The sequence below is a fragment of the Phragmites australis genome, chromosome 11, assembly GCF_958298935.1.
Source record: "Phragmites australis chromosome 11, lpPhrAust1.1, whole genome shotgun sequence".
NCBI lineage: Eukaryota > Viridiplantae > Streptophyta > Magnoliopsida > Poales > Poaceae > Phragmites > Phragmites australis.
Genome location: NC_084931.1, coordinates 16,509,640 through 16,528,923, shown reverse-complemented (window position 1 = coordinate 16,528,923; position 19,284 = coordinate 16,509,640). Strand labels below are relative to the sequence as shown.

Below are 19,284 nucleotides of genomic sequence, written 5' to 3'. Positions count from 1 at the left end.
GTCTTGAGTGCAGTCTTATACATATCCTTCTTTTCCACCCTGATCTGGTGGTATCCTGAGGTCCATTTTTGAGACAATGGTGGCACAACGCAATTGGTCAAGGAGATCATCTATCAGTGGAATGGGATACATGTTCTTCATAGTTTGTGTATTGAGAGCTCTATAGTAGACACAAACCCTCCAGCTCCCATCATTCTTCTTGATCAAGAGGATAGGCGATGCACGGGGAGGACCACATCAGTCCAGCCCCGACCACTCCTTCCCACTCCTCTATGCTAGCCTCCTCCTCCTCCTTATGTGCATCGCTGCCGAGGAGAGGCTAGATCTGATCATAGCAAAAGTGAGAATGATCAGATCTTGTGTCACCTCACCTTGTCACCATCACGATACCCTCTCCCACTACCACCGTCACATACCCTGCCGTTCCCTTCCCTGATGCCCCTCATCATCACTACCATTGCCACGACCTTCCTTACACGAATCCAACAAGGGGACCGCTAGATTACTTGGTGCCTCTTGACCTCCACTATCGAGGATGGCCAAGGTGACCACATCCGACGCCTCCTGAAACCCTATGCACCACCGACTAAAACCTAGGATGCTGGATTTGTGTAGAGACACTGTGCATGTTGATAGCATTAGGGTTCCAACGAGGGATGCCAACTTGGTGTGTTGAGACCGGCGTCGATAAAGCTTTGGCGGTACCATAGCCTTAGGGCAGAGGAGATAGAGTGGAAGGAGAGAAGATGGTTAAGGAGAAATAAGGGAGGGGGGAGGGGGAGGGACCTAGCTATATATTAGGTACAAAGCTTGTACATGTACATGGGACCCAACCTATGATACATGTTCATATGCATATTTCTTTTCTTCTGCTCCACACGTGTACATCTCGAGAAAGGGGAAGGATGAGTGGACAGAGAAGATACCACCACCCAAATGACATATTTCTTTTCTTCTACTCCACACCTATATATTTCTTATTGCCACGTCCAATGGCTTCACATGAACAGCACTGCAGCGCACTCCAACGGAGAAGTCACACAGATCCCTTTTTTGCTCATCACTATTCACTCCAAATCCCAAAAGCGAACCTCCAACATCGCCATGGCCTCCACCCACTAGCCGCTCGCCTCCTTGCCTCCCACCCCTATCGACAGCCACCTCTCCATTGATCTTGTGGTCCCCGTCAGCCATCTAATAGTCAAGGCCCGAGGCATCGACAAAGCATAAAAATTCTTGTCTCTACTATATAAAACACGAGTTAGATTCCACGTCACCACTTTTCTAATCTCTTCCTATCTAATAAAAACCCTTAAAATTTGAATAATTTATACACTTTTGTTATCCTCCCATATTCTCTAGCCTCCCCACCTTGTTATTGGCTACATATATTGAACCTGTTTTACTAATGAAAACTAATAAAAAATTAGGAGGAAAAATAGTGGATAATCTCCGCCTTCATTTTTATCCTATATAAAATCAAACTATAGTATCACTCCTGACGTATTCATTCGGTGATGCTTCTATAACACATTAATATCTTCGTACCTTAAATTTATACTTAATATTACATACCATATTATATTTTCATTGCAATAATCGCAACTTTGAGCTCCCAAGAACACCTCCCTCTTCCACGGGGCGAGCCAGAAACAACATCGAGACGAGTCGAGCTCAACCTTCGTTTGAGCCGAACTTTGAGCTTGCCTAGAAGCTCGAAGGTAAAACCCAGCTCGCTCAAGCTCGGCTCGGATATGTGTCAGGCTCGCTCGAGCTCTCCGGCCACGGGGCTCTGCCCGTCTTCTCTCGTGCCTACTTAAGCTCTAAACCCTAACATTCCCTCTCTCTCTCTCTCTCTCGACGCCGCCGCCGCCGCCGCCACCGCTGCCGAGATGGGCGGAGCGCGCGCGCAGGTGAACAAGCCGCACAAGAGCCGCTTCGCGTCCAAGGCCTCCCGCCACACGCACAAGATCGGTATAGTCTAACCTCCCCCTTTCCTCTGTCCTCCTTTCGCGTCCATCCCTTTTTCCCTTCCTGCGACACTACAGCTCATTGACGGGAGCTTGGTTCTTGTTCGGTAGACAAGGTCAGGAGCGGGAAACCGGAGAGCAGCCACCGTGCCGCCGTCAAGGGTGCCCGCGCCGCGCGCGTCCAGCGGAGCAAGGCGGTCAGATTTCAACACCATGCCTCTTTGTTTTTTAGTGTTAAAAGGTGGAACCTCTGGTAACATGTCGTTTAGGAGGTGATAGATGTTAAAATGTTCTAGTATGATTTGGTGTCCTTCTGTTCAGTTTGGTATACATGACCATGCCTCGGAATTTATTTTTATGTTGTTTTTTGAACTCACATGAAGATTCTTCTTTTCTCGTTCTTTTGATTTCTTGCTAGATTAAAATGGAAATCTTGAAAAAACAGTTGGAACAATATGTTCTTCTGATTCAGTTAATATGATTTTGAAGCATAGCTGTCTATTATCGACCTCATTTTTCTTTTGTTATTGGTGCCCTTGTTTCCATTGAATTGTGAACGGAGAGGTATGGATGGTGCTCATTGTGTTCTGGCATTTTTGTTTGTCAATTCGATGTTAAATGAGTTTAGTTGTTGTTATCGTTATTGAGTAAAAAGTACTGCATTATCCTAAACTTAGGTAATTGTCTCACAACTTACAGAGCTCCTCAAACTTGTATATTAAATTCTCAGGCCACTAAACTTTCCTCCATCTGCATGTTAGGTCATTTTAGGTGTTTCTTTAAGATATTTGTTGATGTGGCATCCATTAGACCTGAGATGACAACAAGATCTTGCGTTGAACCATGTCACACATGTCTTTATCCCTCTCACCCCCCCCCACCCCACCCCACCATTCTAGTGCTCCCCTTGACCCCTTCTCTATGTATGGCTCGTGTTGTGGCCTCACTGGGTCTGCCATCACATCGCCTTACTAATGCCACTATCTCATGGCCTCACGCGTCATGCTGCTTCACCAGCGCTGTAGTTCCTTGCTGGGCATCACTGCTGCCCATCTAGGATTGGCCTCTTCCATTGTCATCTATACTCTCCACTTTCGAGTACCATATAGGGACATCAGGAATCGAAGCACCACAGCCTGTTTCCCTGCATTAATATTTGTTAATGTTGTCATCTGGCATCCAAATGTGAATTTTTGCTGCCACCGTTGTCGTCCGGTATCCAAGATTAAATCACCATTCCTTGTAAGGCCTTGCCTACACCACCACCCATCAAAGAGGTTGGTGATGTCCCTCTTGGTCTCGACACTGTTGTACATCGCCCATCATCATCATCGACACGTCCACTGTTGTGTGACACTATTGAACCTCTCTGCCGTCCATTACTCCAGCTATACAACCATATCATGAATCAGGATCCGTGTTGCTGCTGCCATTTTGTCCACATCGGGTTTCTGAATCTCTCCTAGAGATGTTCACTATTGCCACAAAACAACAGGAGTTTGGACGGTGGACAAGCTCCCCTCAATGCTGGGGTTGCCGTCCTCAATTCACTCCAAACTGCACAATTGTGACATCATTCTCTTATGGTGGAAACCCCATAATTGCAGTTCCGTGCGCTTGACGTTGATGTTACCGACTTCCTTTAGCACATCAACCTGGCAATCAAGGACCTAAGCCGTACTATTGTGGCCACAACTGTTGCTACATGGCATTCAAGGTTCTCTTCACCTTCCACATTCATCCTCACATTTGGATGTACTGATGCAGAAATGTCTCAGCTTCTCTTTTTCTCAATCAACAATCTGATATAATGTCTTACTGATTGTGTGCCATGCAATCATCATGGTCAGTTTACAGCACAAATGGCATTGCAAACTAATGGAAGATAGTTCATTGACTTGATAATTAATTCTTTAAGTTTGGGGAGCTCTGTGAGACAACCATGCAAGTTTAGCGATAGTGCAATTTTCTTATTCTTGTTTATGACTTCTATCCTGCTATCTGAAACATTTTATCATCGCTGCAGAACCGTGATCAGAAACGTGCTGCTTTGCTAAACGAGAAACGGTCATCTTTTGAATCTTCAAGCGCACCACGTGTCATTGTTAGTTTTCTTGGGCTTTTCTCCTATATTCTATTTTCATGGTCACTTTTGTTGTTTCTTGCGGTCAGACAACATGTATTTCCTAAAGTTAATTGGTGATTATTGCAGGTTCTTGTTGGCCTTTCTTCATCAGCAAATGTTAGACCACTTGCCAAAGATCTTTTGACATTTGCAGAAGAAGGTGATGGGAAACTGATATCCTCTACTGTTGCTTCTCCTACTTATAAAACTCGAACCACGGTAAGTTCAAAGTGAATATAGTTCTGAGATTTTTTGTACCACCACAGTTAGTTCAAAATGAGTGTAATTTTAGGCTTTTGGTTCCATAATGGTTCGTAGAATACATATCCAGCACTATACTTTATGACTGTTATTGCACAGTTGTACCCCTTTGCTCTACATATTTTGAACCATAGCTGGGTTACACATTGTTCTCTATCTCAGATTCTAGTTATTCATTCTTGGCTTATAACCATAATGTTTTGTTAATTTATTTGTTCCCATTTATTGAGTCTAGATAATCAGTTTCATGTATAGCATTGTTTTATATTCACAATGTTTGTGAAGGTACTGCAAGCACCGTATGGTGATCTTACCTCATGCATGGAACTTGCAAAGGTGTGCCCTTTCAACCAAGCTCAGTTTGTTGCAATTATGATCTATTGTAATTTCTTAGCTCTAATCTGGAACTTGCAAATGTACTTATCCTACATAGGTTGCTGATTTGCTAGCGTTCGTTCTATCAGCGAATTCATTGTACAGTAGTGATTCAAGCAGTCCAATTGATGAGTTTGGATCTCAATGTCTATCTGTATTTCGGGCCATGGGCTTACCTAGTACAGCTGTTTTCATTCGAGTAAGTTCCAGTCATGAGTATTTCTCATTTAATATATTGTCTTATGGTTATCTGTTGATTTACCTGTTAGATTCTCTTAACATAATCAGGATCTTCCACCAGACAATAAAAGTAGGCAGGAATTGAAGAAAGCAGCAACTTCTTTCCTTTCTACAGAGCTGCCTGAGGACTGCAAGTTTTACTTAGCAGATACAAAGGATGATTTGCATAAGGTAAATTTTCTTTTGAATATTTTTTTGAGCATAAGAACCTCCCTTTTACCTTTTGGTCTTCCAAAACTCTGTTTTGATTATTTATTCTTAAAACTGTATAGTTCATGTGGCTTTTCAAGGAGCAGCACCTTTCATCACCAAATTGGAGAAACCAGAGACCTTATGTTATGTCTGAGAAGGTTTTAATGACTTCTTATTCTACACCGATGCTTTTCTAGAACACTTGCTAATTTTATGTTGTCCAAATATGAAAATTTGAACTAAATTGATATTCCTCTGTTGAAAGTTCTGTACAATACTATTGTTTTAATAGTAAAGAGTGGTACTGCAGCAAATAGAAATAATGTGTGCACTGTTTTATGGTTCTAATTGGTTCCACTGTATGGTGCAAGACTTTGGTAAAGCATGCTTTCAGGTTGTTCAGTTTCAGCCTTACAATTTTAGAATTATAGCTCATGACTGGGCTTGGCCTTGCTTACTATTGGTAGTAAAGTTTTCTCATGTCTTATTATCAAATAATGTTGTATGATCAAACTGTAATATTGTGCAAGTTTACTACCTGTGCAATAAAGCAACTACAGCTCTTGTAAAGTTTCCTACCTCTGTGCACTTTTCATTTGACAATGGATGGTACCAACATATGAATTTTGTGTCAGGTCTGCATAAAATCTGACGACAATATGGGATTGTGCACACTGCTTGTGTCTGGGTATTTGCGGGCTCACAATCTTTCAGTGAATCAGCTTGTAGGTGATCTATGCTAAAAAAAATTCTTAGCTCTTTTTCCATTTACTTTTCTAATACCGTTTCCACTCAAAGGTCCATGTGTCAGGTGCTGGTGATTTTCAGTTAGGCCAAATTGATGTTCTCAAGGATCCATGTCCTGTCAGCAAGCGGAAAAGCTCTGATGTAATGGAAACAGAAGATAATGGAAATCAGGTTTGTTATGTAGGATAAACTCACAGCTTTAGAAATTGAATAATGCAGCTCTATAGTTTATGATACCATTGCAAATAATGCTATGCTAGGCACTTTTCACATTTTAAGGTATCTTTTTTCATTGTTATATATTTTGATCACACTTTTTTAACCTCTGATTCTTTGGGTTGTTTCAGATTGTTAACACCTTTGTTCCAGACCCTTCAAATCAGGAACCCTTACTTGTTGAAAATGTCCCAAATCCTCTTGCAGGGGAGCAGGTGACTATTTCCCAATTGTGATTCATGAGTTGTAATTTTGACAAGCCGTTGGTTTATACTTGATTGGTTATATTTTGATGTTGAAAAGGAAACAGAAAGGTTCTAAGACTTTTAGTTAGTGCCTTCTTAATTGTGCAGTGCTGCAATTTTTTTTTGGCTTCATTAATTTGTGTCTTCACTTTGGATGGTTGCTCTGTGAAGTACTGTTTTGTGTTGAATGTGCTGTTGCTTGATCTTGTTTCTTGTCTTAGGTGACCTTGAAAACTAGCTGATGTGACTTGTTTGCTGTTAAACTAGTTCTTAAACATGGTCTTCTGATGATACAGTACACATTCTAGTAGGTATAGTTTAGAGTCTTGTTTAGGTAACTTAAGTGCTATACTAGTATATTGCTCGTGCTTCCATGCGGGTTTGATTGAATGATGTGTACTCACCTATCTACATTTCTAGATCTAGACTATTTATAAGAGCTGAAGGGTGCCTATAAATGTGTCTTTTCATGAATGGTTGCCTTTCTATGAAAAAGTTTATAGGGTTTCACAAACTTCCACCATTTCAACCAAACAGTGTCTAATCGACATATCTCTTTAGTATTTAAGATCCATTCGAACTCTGTATGCTGCATTAGAAGTCTACTTTAGAGTGAAGAAGATTTAATATCTATTGCCTTGTTTTTCGGAAACATTTGCCATATCTGTATAAATACCATTCGCTTAAATGTTTCATATTCGCTATTGATATATTTGTCTTTGAAGGGAAGCATTTGCTTTTCTTAGTTCTAGTTTGTAATAATATTTATATATGATTAGACTTGGCCAACGGAAGCAGAGATGGAGGCGGCCGATATAAACAACAAACAGAGAAAATTGGTAAAGAGGAAGCTTCCTCGAGGAACTTCAGAATACCAGGTTTGCAGTGCAAGACGATTGAAGTGCCTCCTGCTTAGATTGGTCATAGTTACTACATTTACAAATAATCCTCAAATGCTATTGCCAGGCAGCTTGGATTTTTGATGATACAGATGATGAAGATGGTGTCTCTGATAATGATAACCAGGCTGGTTCTGGAATGGTTATTGATGAGCAAGATCACTCAGACCAAGTAAGTGATGGTTCAGATATAGATGCAGTGTCTCACTTTACGGAGAAGTTTGATGAAGAAACTGTTGGGGGTACTGAGATGGCAGTAAGTTTCCTTGTTCAGTGTCTTTATTCCTTATCTTTTCAACTTATTACCATTGTTGTTCTTTTTTCTTCTGTAAATTCCTTATCTTTTAGGCTTATTACCACTGGTGTTCTTTTTTCTTCTGTAAATTCTGAGATTTACCTTCTCTCTCTCTCTCTCTCTCTCTCTCTCTCTCTCTCTCTCTCTGTTGAATTAAACTGGTCACAGAATTCATTTTTGGGTACATGGCTATACTAAGCCGTCTCAAAAAATTTATGTTATACCCATTGTGCATTTGCAGGATGAAGAAATTTTGTCTAGAGAGCAGATAGAGGCAGAGATTAGGAAAATCAAAGAAGCTAATGCTGAAGATGAAGGTATGGGTTTCCTATTATCTTGTAATGTTAAAATGCCATTATTCAAGCACGATATGTGAAGGGGTTTAGTACTCAGTTCCTGATAATTTCCTTGTCATCAAATGCCCAGGATTGGGTGGAACCTTCTAAAGTTATTGCCAAGTTTTTAAGTGAATTATCAAGTGTTATGTTATATAAATTACTAAAAGGATAAAAACCTGTATTACATCCCTTGACTGATGTGGTCACTCCCATGAGTATGGATGGCAATCGCCCCACGATCACCAATCCCCAACAGTGAATTCACCTATTAGGGGCCGGGTCAGACTCATTGAGAACACCATAACTCGTAATAACCTAGCAAAATTCTGTAATTTCGGGAAATTAGAGTTTGAAATCCCTGATGCACTTTTTTTTTTATGTTGATACGCTATTTTTTATTGTTGTTACAACTTTTAAACGGCATATCCTATACCAACTTGTAATATGGAGAGTTCCACAGCATTGATCCTTTTGTTGGACTGTTTCATATTGAAAGTTTTGTATGTACAAAATTTATCTCGGTTCAGATGGGAAATGAAAAATCAAAAGTTAATTAAGTTTTCCTTATATCACTCATTGGTGTTATTCATCAGTTTCCAAATTCGTAGTAGCTTTTGATATTTATGTTGTAAAACAATTACAAAAATCAGTCCGGAATATTAAGGGAATGCCTGAATCTGGAACATTGAAGACAAGTGTTCTTTTCACATCAACTTTGCTTAGGTAGTGTCTACATGGTGGTGTTATCTGAGAAATGATATACAGCTTTGTTGGTCAAAGCATGGAAGCTAAGCTAAGTTTCCAGTATGACCTTTCCAAGTCAATATCGGTTTCATGGACTTTTAGCTCCAGTTAATTTTTAGCAGTGTTTACCTTTATCTTAAGTGATTGACAGAAGATTACATGCATATTTCATATAATGTTTCAGAATTTCCTGATGAGGTGGAGACACCATTAGATGTCCCAGCAAAAAAACGGTTTGCAAAATACCGAGGGCTAAAATCATTTAGGACATCAGCTTGGGATCCTAAGGTGTGTATTATTTATTTATGACTAATTGATGCCATTCTAATCGATAACCTTACACATTTCATGTGATATGGTCTTTTCTCTTTATCTTCTTGACTGTAGGAATCGTTACCACCTGAATACTCAAGAATATTTGCATTCGATAACTTTACACGAACTCAAAAGCATGCCCTTGCTAAAATTGCCGAGCTAGACCGAGGCACAATGGATTGTGCTCGAGTGGGATCATATGTGAGGCTTCATGTGAAAAATGTTCCTACTGATGTCGCTGCAAAACTTTGTCCTCCATCAAGAGGAATACCTGTGGTTGTTTCTGGTCTTCTTCAACATGAGTCAAAAATGTCAGTTCTTCACTTCAGGTACATATCCTGTACCACACAACAAATTTAATCTGCTTTGTTTTTCTGGGAGTGTGGCATATCTCCAATGGTGTGGTGTAGTTCGATTTTTATGTCTGAATAGCTATGATACATTCATTTTTAATTCATTGGCTGTTAGCTGCAACTAATATTGTTTAGATTTCAAGTAGCAACAGCATTTTTTTATGTTTTTATTTAGATTTGTTGCTTGTGGGGCAACCAGAGGATCCTATTTTTCTTTCTCTGTTTTCGTTGGATCCTATCCTATATCAGTATGCTTGGAATGAATGTCAACACATCAGAGATGTAAACAGGTTTAAATGTTTTTTAAGTACAAGCAAATGACGATCGAATGTTTTCAACTCATGGTGTTCTTTAATCTTTACGCCTCGAAACTAGCTGTGTCGCTTGATGTCTTGCATACCATATGCAGTTATCATAGTTTCCAAGAATTGTGTCCTTGTCTGCTGAAAGTAGTATTGCTATAATACTGTACTACTATTAGGCTTACCGTTCCCTTCTTTTTTTTGTTTCTGTTGCAGCATAAAGAAGCAAGACTCCTATGAAACTCCTATCAAATCTAAGGAGCCTTTGATTTTCAATGTTGGGTTCCGGCAATTTACAGCAAGGTAATGGAAGTTCAGTTCTGCTATTGGGATATATATATATGTGTGTGTTTCCTTTGTTTACCTTTGCTATTGCAAGGTATTGGGAAGTATCTCACTGTTCTTTTTTTCTGTCTTAGGCCATTGTTTTCATCGGACAACATCAATTGCAATAAACATAAGATGGAGAGATTTCTACACCATGGACGGTTTTCTGTTGCCTCTGTATATGCTCCAATTTGCTTTCCTCCACTTCCTCTTATTGTTTTGAAGAATAGAGATGGGGAGCAACCTGCCATTGCTGCTGTAGGTTCACTAAAAAGCGTGGATACAGATCGGATCATTCTGAAGAAAATTGTTTTGACAGGGTAAGCTTGGTGGCATTTTACTAGGCAATTAATTCTTCAAAATACCTTTGTTTTTTCTATGGAAAGATTTCGTTTTCCACTCATGAACACTATTAGTACTATATTTTCAAGGGAAACGACCCTGCAACTGAAAGCCTAATTTGTTGTAATCTTGTTAAGACGTGGATCCTGTGTTATGATATCCAATCATAGAGCCACAATTGTAACTGCTCACGTTTTCAGGATCGTATTTCTTGTGCTGATCTTAACTGAGCATTTCCAAAACGGATTCTGAATTTGTTTGATATTTCTTTACCAGCACACAATTAAAATTCATTATAATATTTTGAGAAAGACCATCAGTACTCTCTGTGGACAAGGTTTGAAGGCACTTGATCCCGCATTCATGTTTTGCTGATTTTTCCAGTTTATGAAGACACGTTATTTCACCTTAAAGGCTTTTGTTTAGGTGTCAGCTACCATATTGGCATATTTGGCATTTATGCAGGTATCCTCAGAGAGTCTCAAAACTGAAAGCAATCGTGCGGTATATGTTCCACAATCCTGACGATGTCAGATGGTTCAAGGCAAGTATTTTTGTTCAATGGAATCCTATTTATTCATATTTAATGCCAATAACACCGTTATTTTGCAGCCTGTTGAGTTGTGGACAAAACATGGTAGGCGCGGCCGAATTAAAGAGACTGTCGGCACTCATGGTATGTTGACTAATCCTTTTGACATGTTGTATTCAGTTGGATACAAATTTCTGTGCCTTCACTCTGTTTTCTCCCACCAGGTGCTATGAAATGCATATTCAATAGCAGCATTCAGCAGCATGATACCGTGTGCATGAGCTTGTACAAACGTGCCTACCCAAAATGGCCTGAACAGCTGTACCAGATATAAGGTTGCAAACATACTTGGACGTTTGATTGTATCTCGCTAGCAGCAGGTTTGGTGACACTTGCTTGATGCAGCTCATATTATTGTCCCATCAATATGGGAATGAACCCTACGTGATGCAGTTCCTAGCCTCCTACCAAGATTTATGCTTGGCGGATGCAAGATGGATATGCAGCATGAAGCTTGATGATTTCTGCATCACATTGTCATGGATTGTGTTGCACAATATAATTATTATTTTTCTTTGTTCGCCGCCTGTGCCGGTAGGGCTAAATTTTGAGCATGTTATCACCTCAGAATAATTATATTTTATCGAAAATGTTCCCTCGCACACGTGTGTTACTAACTATTTTCCATATTACAAAGAGAGTGCTGCACTTCATTACATGGTTACCCAGACAGAGAGACGCTAGCGTCCGGACGTTAGTCCGTTACAATATTTAAAAATAATATTTGCAACATTTGTAACATAAAAAATGTACTAAAATAGTTTGTTGTATGCATCCGATTATGAGAGATTTTTTTTGCACGTAACATTTCAGTGAAATACATGTCATGTAGAATAGATATAACATAAAAAATAAAAAATAATTATGATAATAAATTTTTATAACGTTTGAAATATTAAATTAGAACATTTAAAACATTAGAGACATGAAAATATAGGAATTAATTTAAATAGATAAAAAATTTATCCGGATTTAGAGATTCTACGATGTATCATAAAAAATAATTATTATAATATATTTTTATAACATCTGAAATATTAAATTTAAACATCTGAAACATGAGAAATGCGAAAATATAGAAATTAATTTGAATAGATAATTTTTTCAGGTTCAAATCTGTACGCAAGAGATTTCGAGATGTAATATATAAAAATAACTATTGCAATTTGAAATATTAAACTTAAACCTCTAAAACATTAGAGATATGATAGCACAGAAATTAACTCAAATAAATAATATTTTTAATCTAAATACATGAGCCGATCCAATCAAACTTCGATGCTCCGGACGTCTGCTTGCCAGCATTTCCGCCAGACAAACGGACTCCAAGTTTCTCTATATCAGAGAACAGCTGGTTCACATCCACAAGCTCACACAACCTCATTCCTCAGGCTCTCCACACGGTACCTAGCCTCTCCGATCTAGTGCAGCGGCGGTTGATTGTCTCGTCTTTTCTTCTGCCCTCCGTACTTGGCAGGCACTAGTTGCAGCTATTTCCTTCTTTGAACTGTTGCGCCTTTGTTCGAAATGTTTCCTGTAGTGCTCTTATTTGTTGCATTGATTCTTTCGCACGATTATTTGCTGCAAGAGTTCGGTTGACTTTGTTGTGAGTATTAGATTTATTTGTTGCAGGAGCTGAACCAATTTGTTCCATTAATTCCTACGCAAAAATTATGTTGCTGACTTTGTTGCGGGCATTTATTAATTGTTGTAGGACTTGAACCAATTCGTGGCAATTGGTCATTAACTAAGCTCATTGTTACAACAATTCGTTAGATATATTGCGGAAAGTTTTTCCATTTGTTGCAATTTGCATAAAAACTCATTTATTGTACTCAATTCATTTGTTATAGTATGTGTCATTTTGTCGGACTGTCACTTTTGTTGCAGCTTCTTATTTTCCTCGTTACCCGACCAGTTCATTTGTTGCCGATTAGATGTTTTTTTTTTTTTTTTTTTTTTTTTTTTTGCAGATTTAGTGCTGGAAACTCGATTTGTTAGGATATGATACATTATTTCTGCGATGCATGATGTCATACAGTTTTGACATGTCAAAAGCAAATGGAAGAATCAAAATATTCAGAAGCAAGGTCTAATAATAACGAAGTGGCAGAATTGTTGAATGGATAGGAACCTATGGTTAGAGATTGAAGTATCAGATCTCATCGAGAACTAGACTACCTTTTTCATCTATGACAGTTAGCAATTAACTTGTGTATAAGAATAACAAGATATGAGTGTAAGAGTAGGGAACTACTATTGTCTTGCAAAAATAGAAGAGAAAAATATCTTGTAAAAATAGAAGAGAAAAATATGAGATTGGATAAAGACTAAGATAGGGCCGGAGATATGACTTAGGTTAAAAAAAGTAATCCATGGTGTTTAGGTATTCCAAACATCACAATCTAGATAACTAGGTGTAGAAAAAAAGGTTTTAAAAGAGGGTAAATTGGAGAGCCTCTAGATCCGCCCACCCGTTGAGTAGGCGCGACTCGCGGTGGCAGATTGGGAGTCACAACTGATTGGGGGCGGGGGATTTAGGGTTTCAAATTTGGTGTTTGATTAAGTGGGGAGGAGAAATTGGATTCGAGTTAGGTTGGGAAGGGTTGTAGAGGAAGGTGAGTTCGTCGTCCTACGTTTTGGATTTGGTACCGTCCACTCCTTTTCCCAAGTTGGTTTTGATTTTGAGTTTTTTCTTTTTTTTTTGCTATGGTGTTTCTGATTCAGCATAGCAAAAGCGAGGGGGAGGTTCATGCTGAGGACATCGATAGGGAGGGAGGATGCTTGATCTGTTGAGTGTGTCGCCGGAGTACTCCTTCAAGGCGCACGACATCGACCATCGCATCTAGAACACCGGCTCCATCAATATCCAGATCGGCTGGCTCCAGAAGATGAAGTCGTCGCTTTGCAAATCGAAGCAAGGTCAGTCTGAGGCCAACGCTTAAGGTTGCACATGTTCTTTGAAGTTTCTACCGACCATCTCCTAGTGGAACATGCTTGATTGGTTGGATGGTAATTACAGAGTCTAGGGACTACTTCAGCAAGTCCCTGTTCGAAGTATATATCCGTGATCTCTAAATTGCATATCGCTACCAGTCCTAAGAGTTGGCGATTGTTGCATTGCATCATAACTTGGATATACATGGCTGAAGTAGTAAAGTAGTACAATGTGCTGCATTTGGAAATTCAGGGAATCAGAAGTGATGTAGCGAATGATACTGAAGATTTCAGGCAGCACTCATCGATTGTAACTAGGATTTTTCGGCGTGAAATTGAGAAGGTGGAATCGCGTGATGAACACAACGATAACACAGAATCGGTGTGACATGATTAGAAAACATGGTTTTCAAAACTCTTCTTCAAATGGTTTTAGTTTGTGGACTTCAAATTTCACAAGCCAATATCCAATTGATAGGAGTTTGTAGTTTACCTAGTGGCTACACATTGGCAGCATGCACATTGCTGGGTGTGGTGCCACTAGCCCCAAGTCTCTTGGTCCCTTCTTGGCTCTATCGAGTTGCTTTTACATTTTGCACTAAGTTGCCTATATATTGTGTCAACATTGCCTAAGAAAATAAATCAAATTGTTTTTCTCAAACAGCTGTACCAATTTATCTATACACAGCTTCAAATTTTCCTAGCAAAATGCATCAAACTGCTTTTCCATTTTGTTTGCAACTGTCCTATGTAGAGGTCGGCACCTATGTGATTATATTGTAGGCAATTTTATGGTACTGTGTAGGCATATTGATCATACCATGTAGGCAAAAAAATAATATTATATACATAAGTTTATACTTTGCCAAAGATAGTGATGTACGAGATATAGAGACTGCTAACCACAGAAGTGCCATTGATGTACCAAAAGTTTATACTAACGTGCAAGCAAATTATTGTACCATATAAGCAAATCGATTTAACCGTGTAGGCAATTTCTTATTGTTATGTAGGCAAATTTTAGCACCTATAGTGATGTAGGAGACATAAAGAGCGCTAATGGCGGTTTTAAGTAGGTAATTTTTTCCTTCTGCACTACTGTTCCTATAGCTGTTTAATTAGGATGCATTCATTTTTTGCAGCAAGTTTTCATAAAATTTCTCAGTAGAGGCCACAAACTAAACTAATAGCACAATTATGTCTTCACATAGATTTCATTAAGTTTTATTTTTATCTTCACATAGAGTTTTTTATACAACTTTCCTGATCCTTTTATTATGTTATGTTCAGATCTTCAAAATGAAAATCAATCTTTCTTGGCAGACAAAAGCATTTTGGTGCAATGTTGCAAGTAGGAAGTCAGAAGAGACCAATCTTATTTTGCTCTACATGTGTTTTTGTGCTGCATAACCAAGATGTTGTTCTATAAGGGCTGATTTGCCAGTCTGAACAAAAAAAAGCGGATTCTACTCTAGTTTTTGCTTATGCTTTCTACTGGTACTTTTCTGCACAGCAGATACTATGCTTTTGTCTACTGGTATGGTAAGTACATACTACTGATGCTAGTCAAATTTGCTGCGTATGGGTGCCAGACATGGTGATCCTATGGGCTTTCAAAACGTGAGGGTGGTAGGGGGCACACACGTGTGTGCTGTCGAGGGTAACAGGCGAGGAACAAATGTAGACTGAGTGAGCGAGTGGAACAGGTTGGCCAAAAAGGGAAAAGCACGGGGGAACCTTTCCTAATCTGGATGTGCAGATAAATTGACTATAGTATGCACGGCCGTGCTGTAGTCGTGTCCTTAAAATAATCTTATCCTAAATGTGCTTAGTTATCTAGTGTGTTTATCTATCGTACACAGTTTTGTAATCTAGTTCCATTCCTAGTTTAGCATGAGAATTTTACAAAATAAGTTGCGAAAGCTTAAATTTTAGAACTCAAATGCTAGAAAGTAAATGCTCAAAAGTAAAGAGTGACTAGGAAGGTTCTTTTTCCTGAGGTATCAGAAAGTTGGTATTCCTCACTAGTTCTTGTTGGCTGTCCATAGAGATAGAGAACTAGCACATGCTCGACATTGAATGTGCCACATGCTAACACATATCTATATGACACCCTTTGTAGCCACCTCTAGATTAAAACAAGATCAACTCTGGTAGTTCCTAGTATGTGTCTCAAGACATGCCTAAGATCAACACACACATGTAGTTTCACATACATGTCCTCGTTATAAGCATAAAATAGTACAAACTTTAATTTAGATTACACGTCTTCAAATATATTACAAACACAAAATATTTAAGTGTTAGGTTCTAAAATATAAACAAGAGAACTACAATAAGTGCAACATGCTCTCAATTTGACTTAACATAGAGCTAGGCATTTAAGTTATACAACAAGTTTAATCCTAACATTTTAATATCAATATCGTAGCGGAAGTACTCACAAAATGAGCAAAAGGCTAGTGATGTCATTGCCCACAAGACATTGCCAGGGTTAGCACAAGTGAACAACCACTACTCTTGTTTGTCGCCAGCATCGATGAGGTAAAAATAATCCAACACGGCCTCATCTTCATCTGCGAAAACTTAAAGATAACAACATGTAAGGTACTCGTAAGATTTACATATCAAGGTATATACTAGTACCGACTCCAAAGAGAATGGATGGCTAAACATAGGGAGGCCATAAGGTTAAATGACTAAACAAAAAGCATTTTAATTGATAAAGTGACATAAATAATTAGCATTGATCAAAGAAAAGACACAACCTCAATGGACAGTAAGTACATGAATGTAAATTGACATAACCACATATTCATCTCAACATAAGCAACATCATAACCACCTCATGACAACCCACACATATCCAATTCCACAAACCCACTTAAACTCTACGATGATGTCCAATAGACATTAAGCATGCTTATGATCGAGAGCATGACTATTCGAATAGTTTTATACCCTGCAACGGAATACTTCTTTACCCACACGATATGAGACTATATGGCTTATGCAACCGGTCAAGCTACACAAGAGGGTACCTGTGACAATATTTCTCAAACACGCCACAATTGTTTGAACAGGCGACTATCTGTGTGGAGGCTACCTAGGTCCACTCTCGGACATCCCTAGAAGCCTCTACAAGTCGTACCACTTGCACCATAGATATGCAAGCAAAATAATCATAGTGACATAAGATATTTGGTTCATCCTTACCATATTTAGATACATGAAAGTACGAAAAAATACTTAAGTCAACAACATCAATGATCGGTGCTTAACCGACTCAAACGAGTCTATGGCATCTGGGTTTCCTCTTAACATACTCATGATTCAAATTAAAGCCATATACCTCACGAACGATGGTGAACATGCATGCATCTGAATTGGAGTTATAGAGCATGATCAGCAGCAGCCATGGCCACGGTGGCATGTAGAGCTATGACAGTTGCACGCTACCGTAGGAAGGAGGAAGAGGAGGGGCGCATGAGGTCCAGTGGACCATGGCAAGCTCACTGTGGTGCTGTATAGGTTGGGGAGGGCTCACAGAAGAGAGGTGGATGGTGTGGTGATGGTGGCTGGAGTGGAGGAAGAAGGCGGCATGCACAAGCTCTTGTCGGAGAAACGATGAAGAGGCTTGGGGGAACTGGCAGAGGAGATCTCGACGCAACTTCTCGCAGCTCTAGGGCGGTGGTAGGCTTCAGGGATGGATCTGCGGTGGAGCTTCTTCTGCCGCTTGTTCTCGGCTGGGAGGGAGAGAAACGAGAGAGAGCGAGAGTGTTAGCGGCACCAATGCACCTGAAACACACACACACACAAGGACTATTACAATGCCTGTGAATTGCGACGGTTCCTAAATTTGACACACGATATTGACTTCACACTCGAAGAGATTAAACTATGATGCTAAAGAATGAAAGCATGTACTTATACAAACATATTTACAAATGATCAAGAATTTCTTCTTTACATCTTCACTATTGTTGAACAAGGGTAGCTGTTGGCATGACCAAAATTATTCAACTCACAAAATTATTAGCCTTGCAGTGAAGTTAGACGTGGATAATGTCAGCTGATAGGAACTATATAAACAGTGAAGGAAGAATTGACGCACCCAAAATTTAGCTTGAATTATAGTGCAAGATGACACATGACTGCTATAATAGTACATACATTGACTACGGTAACATCGGGCAAAGAACGCGTGTTGCATGATCTGCACTTCAGTACACTTCAAATGGCGCGCAGCAAGATCAAAGTTAGCAAACACGCGTCTGCCACCGCCGCCACATCACCGTATTCCTGACTCCTGTATATGCATCGAAGCCACAGCTGGTACAGTCTGGAGTCTAGACCGCGAAATGCATCCACCTTTCGAAGGCTTCAAAACATCGCAGGTATTCGGCTTAGGAGTGAGCATACTGCACGTGAATCTCCAAATATCTTACTCAAGGTCAAGCACAAATATGATCGAGTAAGGTGCAGCGAAAGATGCGATAACCATTTGGGAAGGATCTTGTTACCATTTTTTAGCCAAAAGTGGCTGCATGATATTTGAAAAACAAATGCTTAAGTATATGTTGGAGCAAGAGTTCGTCTTGCTCTAGTAAATACGGGAAGAATTTCTTTTAAGGAGGAGACTCAAGTTTGGAGACAAAGTTTGAGAGGAAGAAACACCATGAGTATATTGATGGTAGGAAAATGGATCGATCTGGGGTGAGAATCTCAGGTTTGCTGTGACCCGTGCTCTGTGTCCATCCCCCTGTCCAGAGGATCATGGCCTCCTATTTATAGAGCTATGCGTAGCTTGACGTACAAGTTATCATAATGTAAAAAATCCGGGATCCGGCCAAATTACTGAGCCTTATCCCGGAAGACTACCATCTATCCTGTTGGAGATAAATATCCACCGTGGTAATTATCGTGGTGCCTGCTCCCTGAAGGGGGTGAGCCGGTTGCCAATTGCGGCCTGGCGTCGCACCGCTAGGGGTGTCAAGATAGGTACCATCATACTAGGGTGTCAGAGCGACGTCCACTAGCCTAGGCATTAAATGACGGTCACTTCCTCGCAGGCAAAGTACGACTGGTTCTTGCTTTTGGCAGATCTTTCCTGAGGACTGATACGTCACTCAGTAACCTCCAGGAAGCCAGCCTAGGCAGCCCGAGGCCGAAGCCTCAGGGATCGGGCCTTCGGAAGGCGGAGCTCCGGAGGACCGAGGCTTCGGAAGAGGGAGGCTTCGGGAGGCCGAAGCCTCAGAGACTGAACCTTCGGGAGGCTGAGCTCCAGAAGGCCAGGGCTTCGGGAGACGGGAACAGGCTCAACCTTTGGGAGGCTGAGCTAATTAAGCCAAGGGCCTGTCGAGGGTCCTTAATAACGACCCCCAACAGTAGCCCCTTGCGGGGGTGGCCAGCGGAGCGGTCGGGCCTACGGTTCCTTTGGAGCAGGGCCCCCAGCGGTCCCTAGCTTGT

At 40.1% G+C, this 19,284-nt stretch overlaps 1 protein-coding gene across 1 annotated transcript; it reads left to right on the top strand.

Annotated features, from left to right (window-relative positions):
• The first annotated feature begins 1,803 nt into the window (after nt 1-1,803).
• Nucleotides 1,804-11,480, top strand: LOC133884470 (uncharacterized). The gene is made up of 21 exons (XM_062323896.1): nt 1,804-1,974; nt 2,082-2,167; nt 3,997-4,074; nt 4,183-4,314; nt 4,642-4,692; nt 4,790-4,930; nt 5,020-5,142; nt 5,244-5,321; nt 5,799-5,888; nt 5,962-6,081; nt 6,258-6,341; nt 7,151-7,249; nt 7,338-7,526; nt 7,807-7,882; nt 8,832-8,935; nt 9,035-9,291; nt 9,834-9,920; nt 10,037-10,264; nt 10,752-10,830; nt 10,899-10,962; nt 11,043-11,480. The coding sequence occupies exons 1-21, from the start codon at nt 1,893-1,895 to the stop codon at nt 11,150-11,152; spliced, it is 2,358 nt and encodes a 785-aa protein (XP_062179880.1). The 5' UTR covers nt 1,804-1,892; the 3' UTR covers nt 11,153-11,480.
• Nucleotides 11,481-19,284: the final 7,804 nt, after the last annotated feature.

Bases quoted from the DNA above. Each gene is read 5' to 3' on its own strand.
- LOC133884470 (XM_062323896.1), top strand. From the start codon at position 1,893: ATGGGCGGAGCGCGCGCGCAGGTGAACAAGCCGCACAAGAGCCGCTTC. The intron at 7,527-7,806 runs GTAAGTTTCCTT...GTGCATTTGCAG, and splicing joins TTGGGGGTACTGAGATGGCA to GATGAAGAAATTTTGTCTAG. The intron at 9,292-9,833 runs GTACATATCCTG...TTTCTGTTGCAG, and splicing joins ATGTCAGTTCTTCACTTCAG to CATAAAGAAGCAAGACTCCT.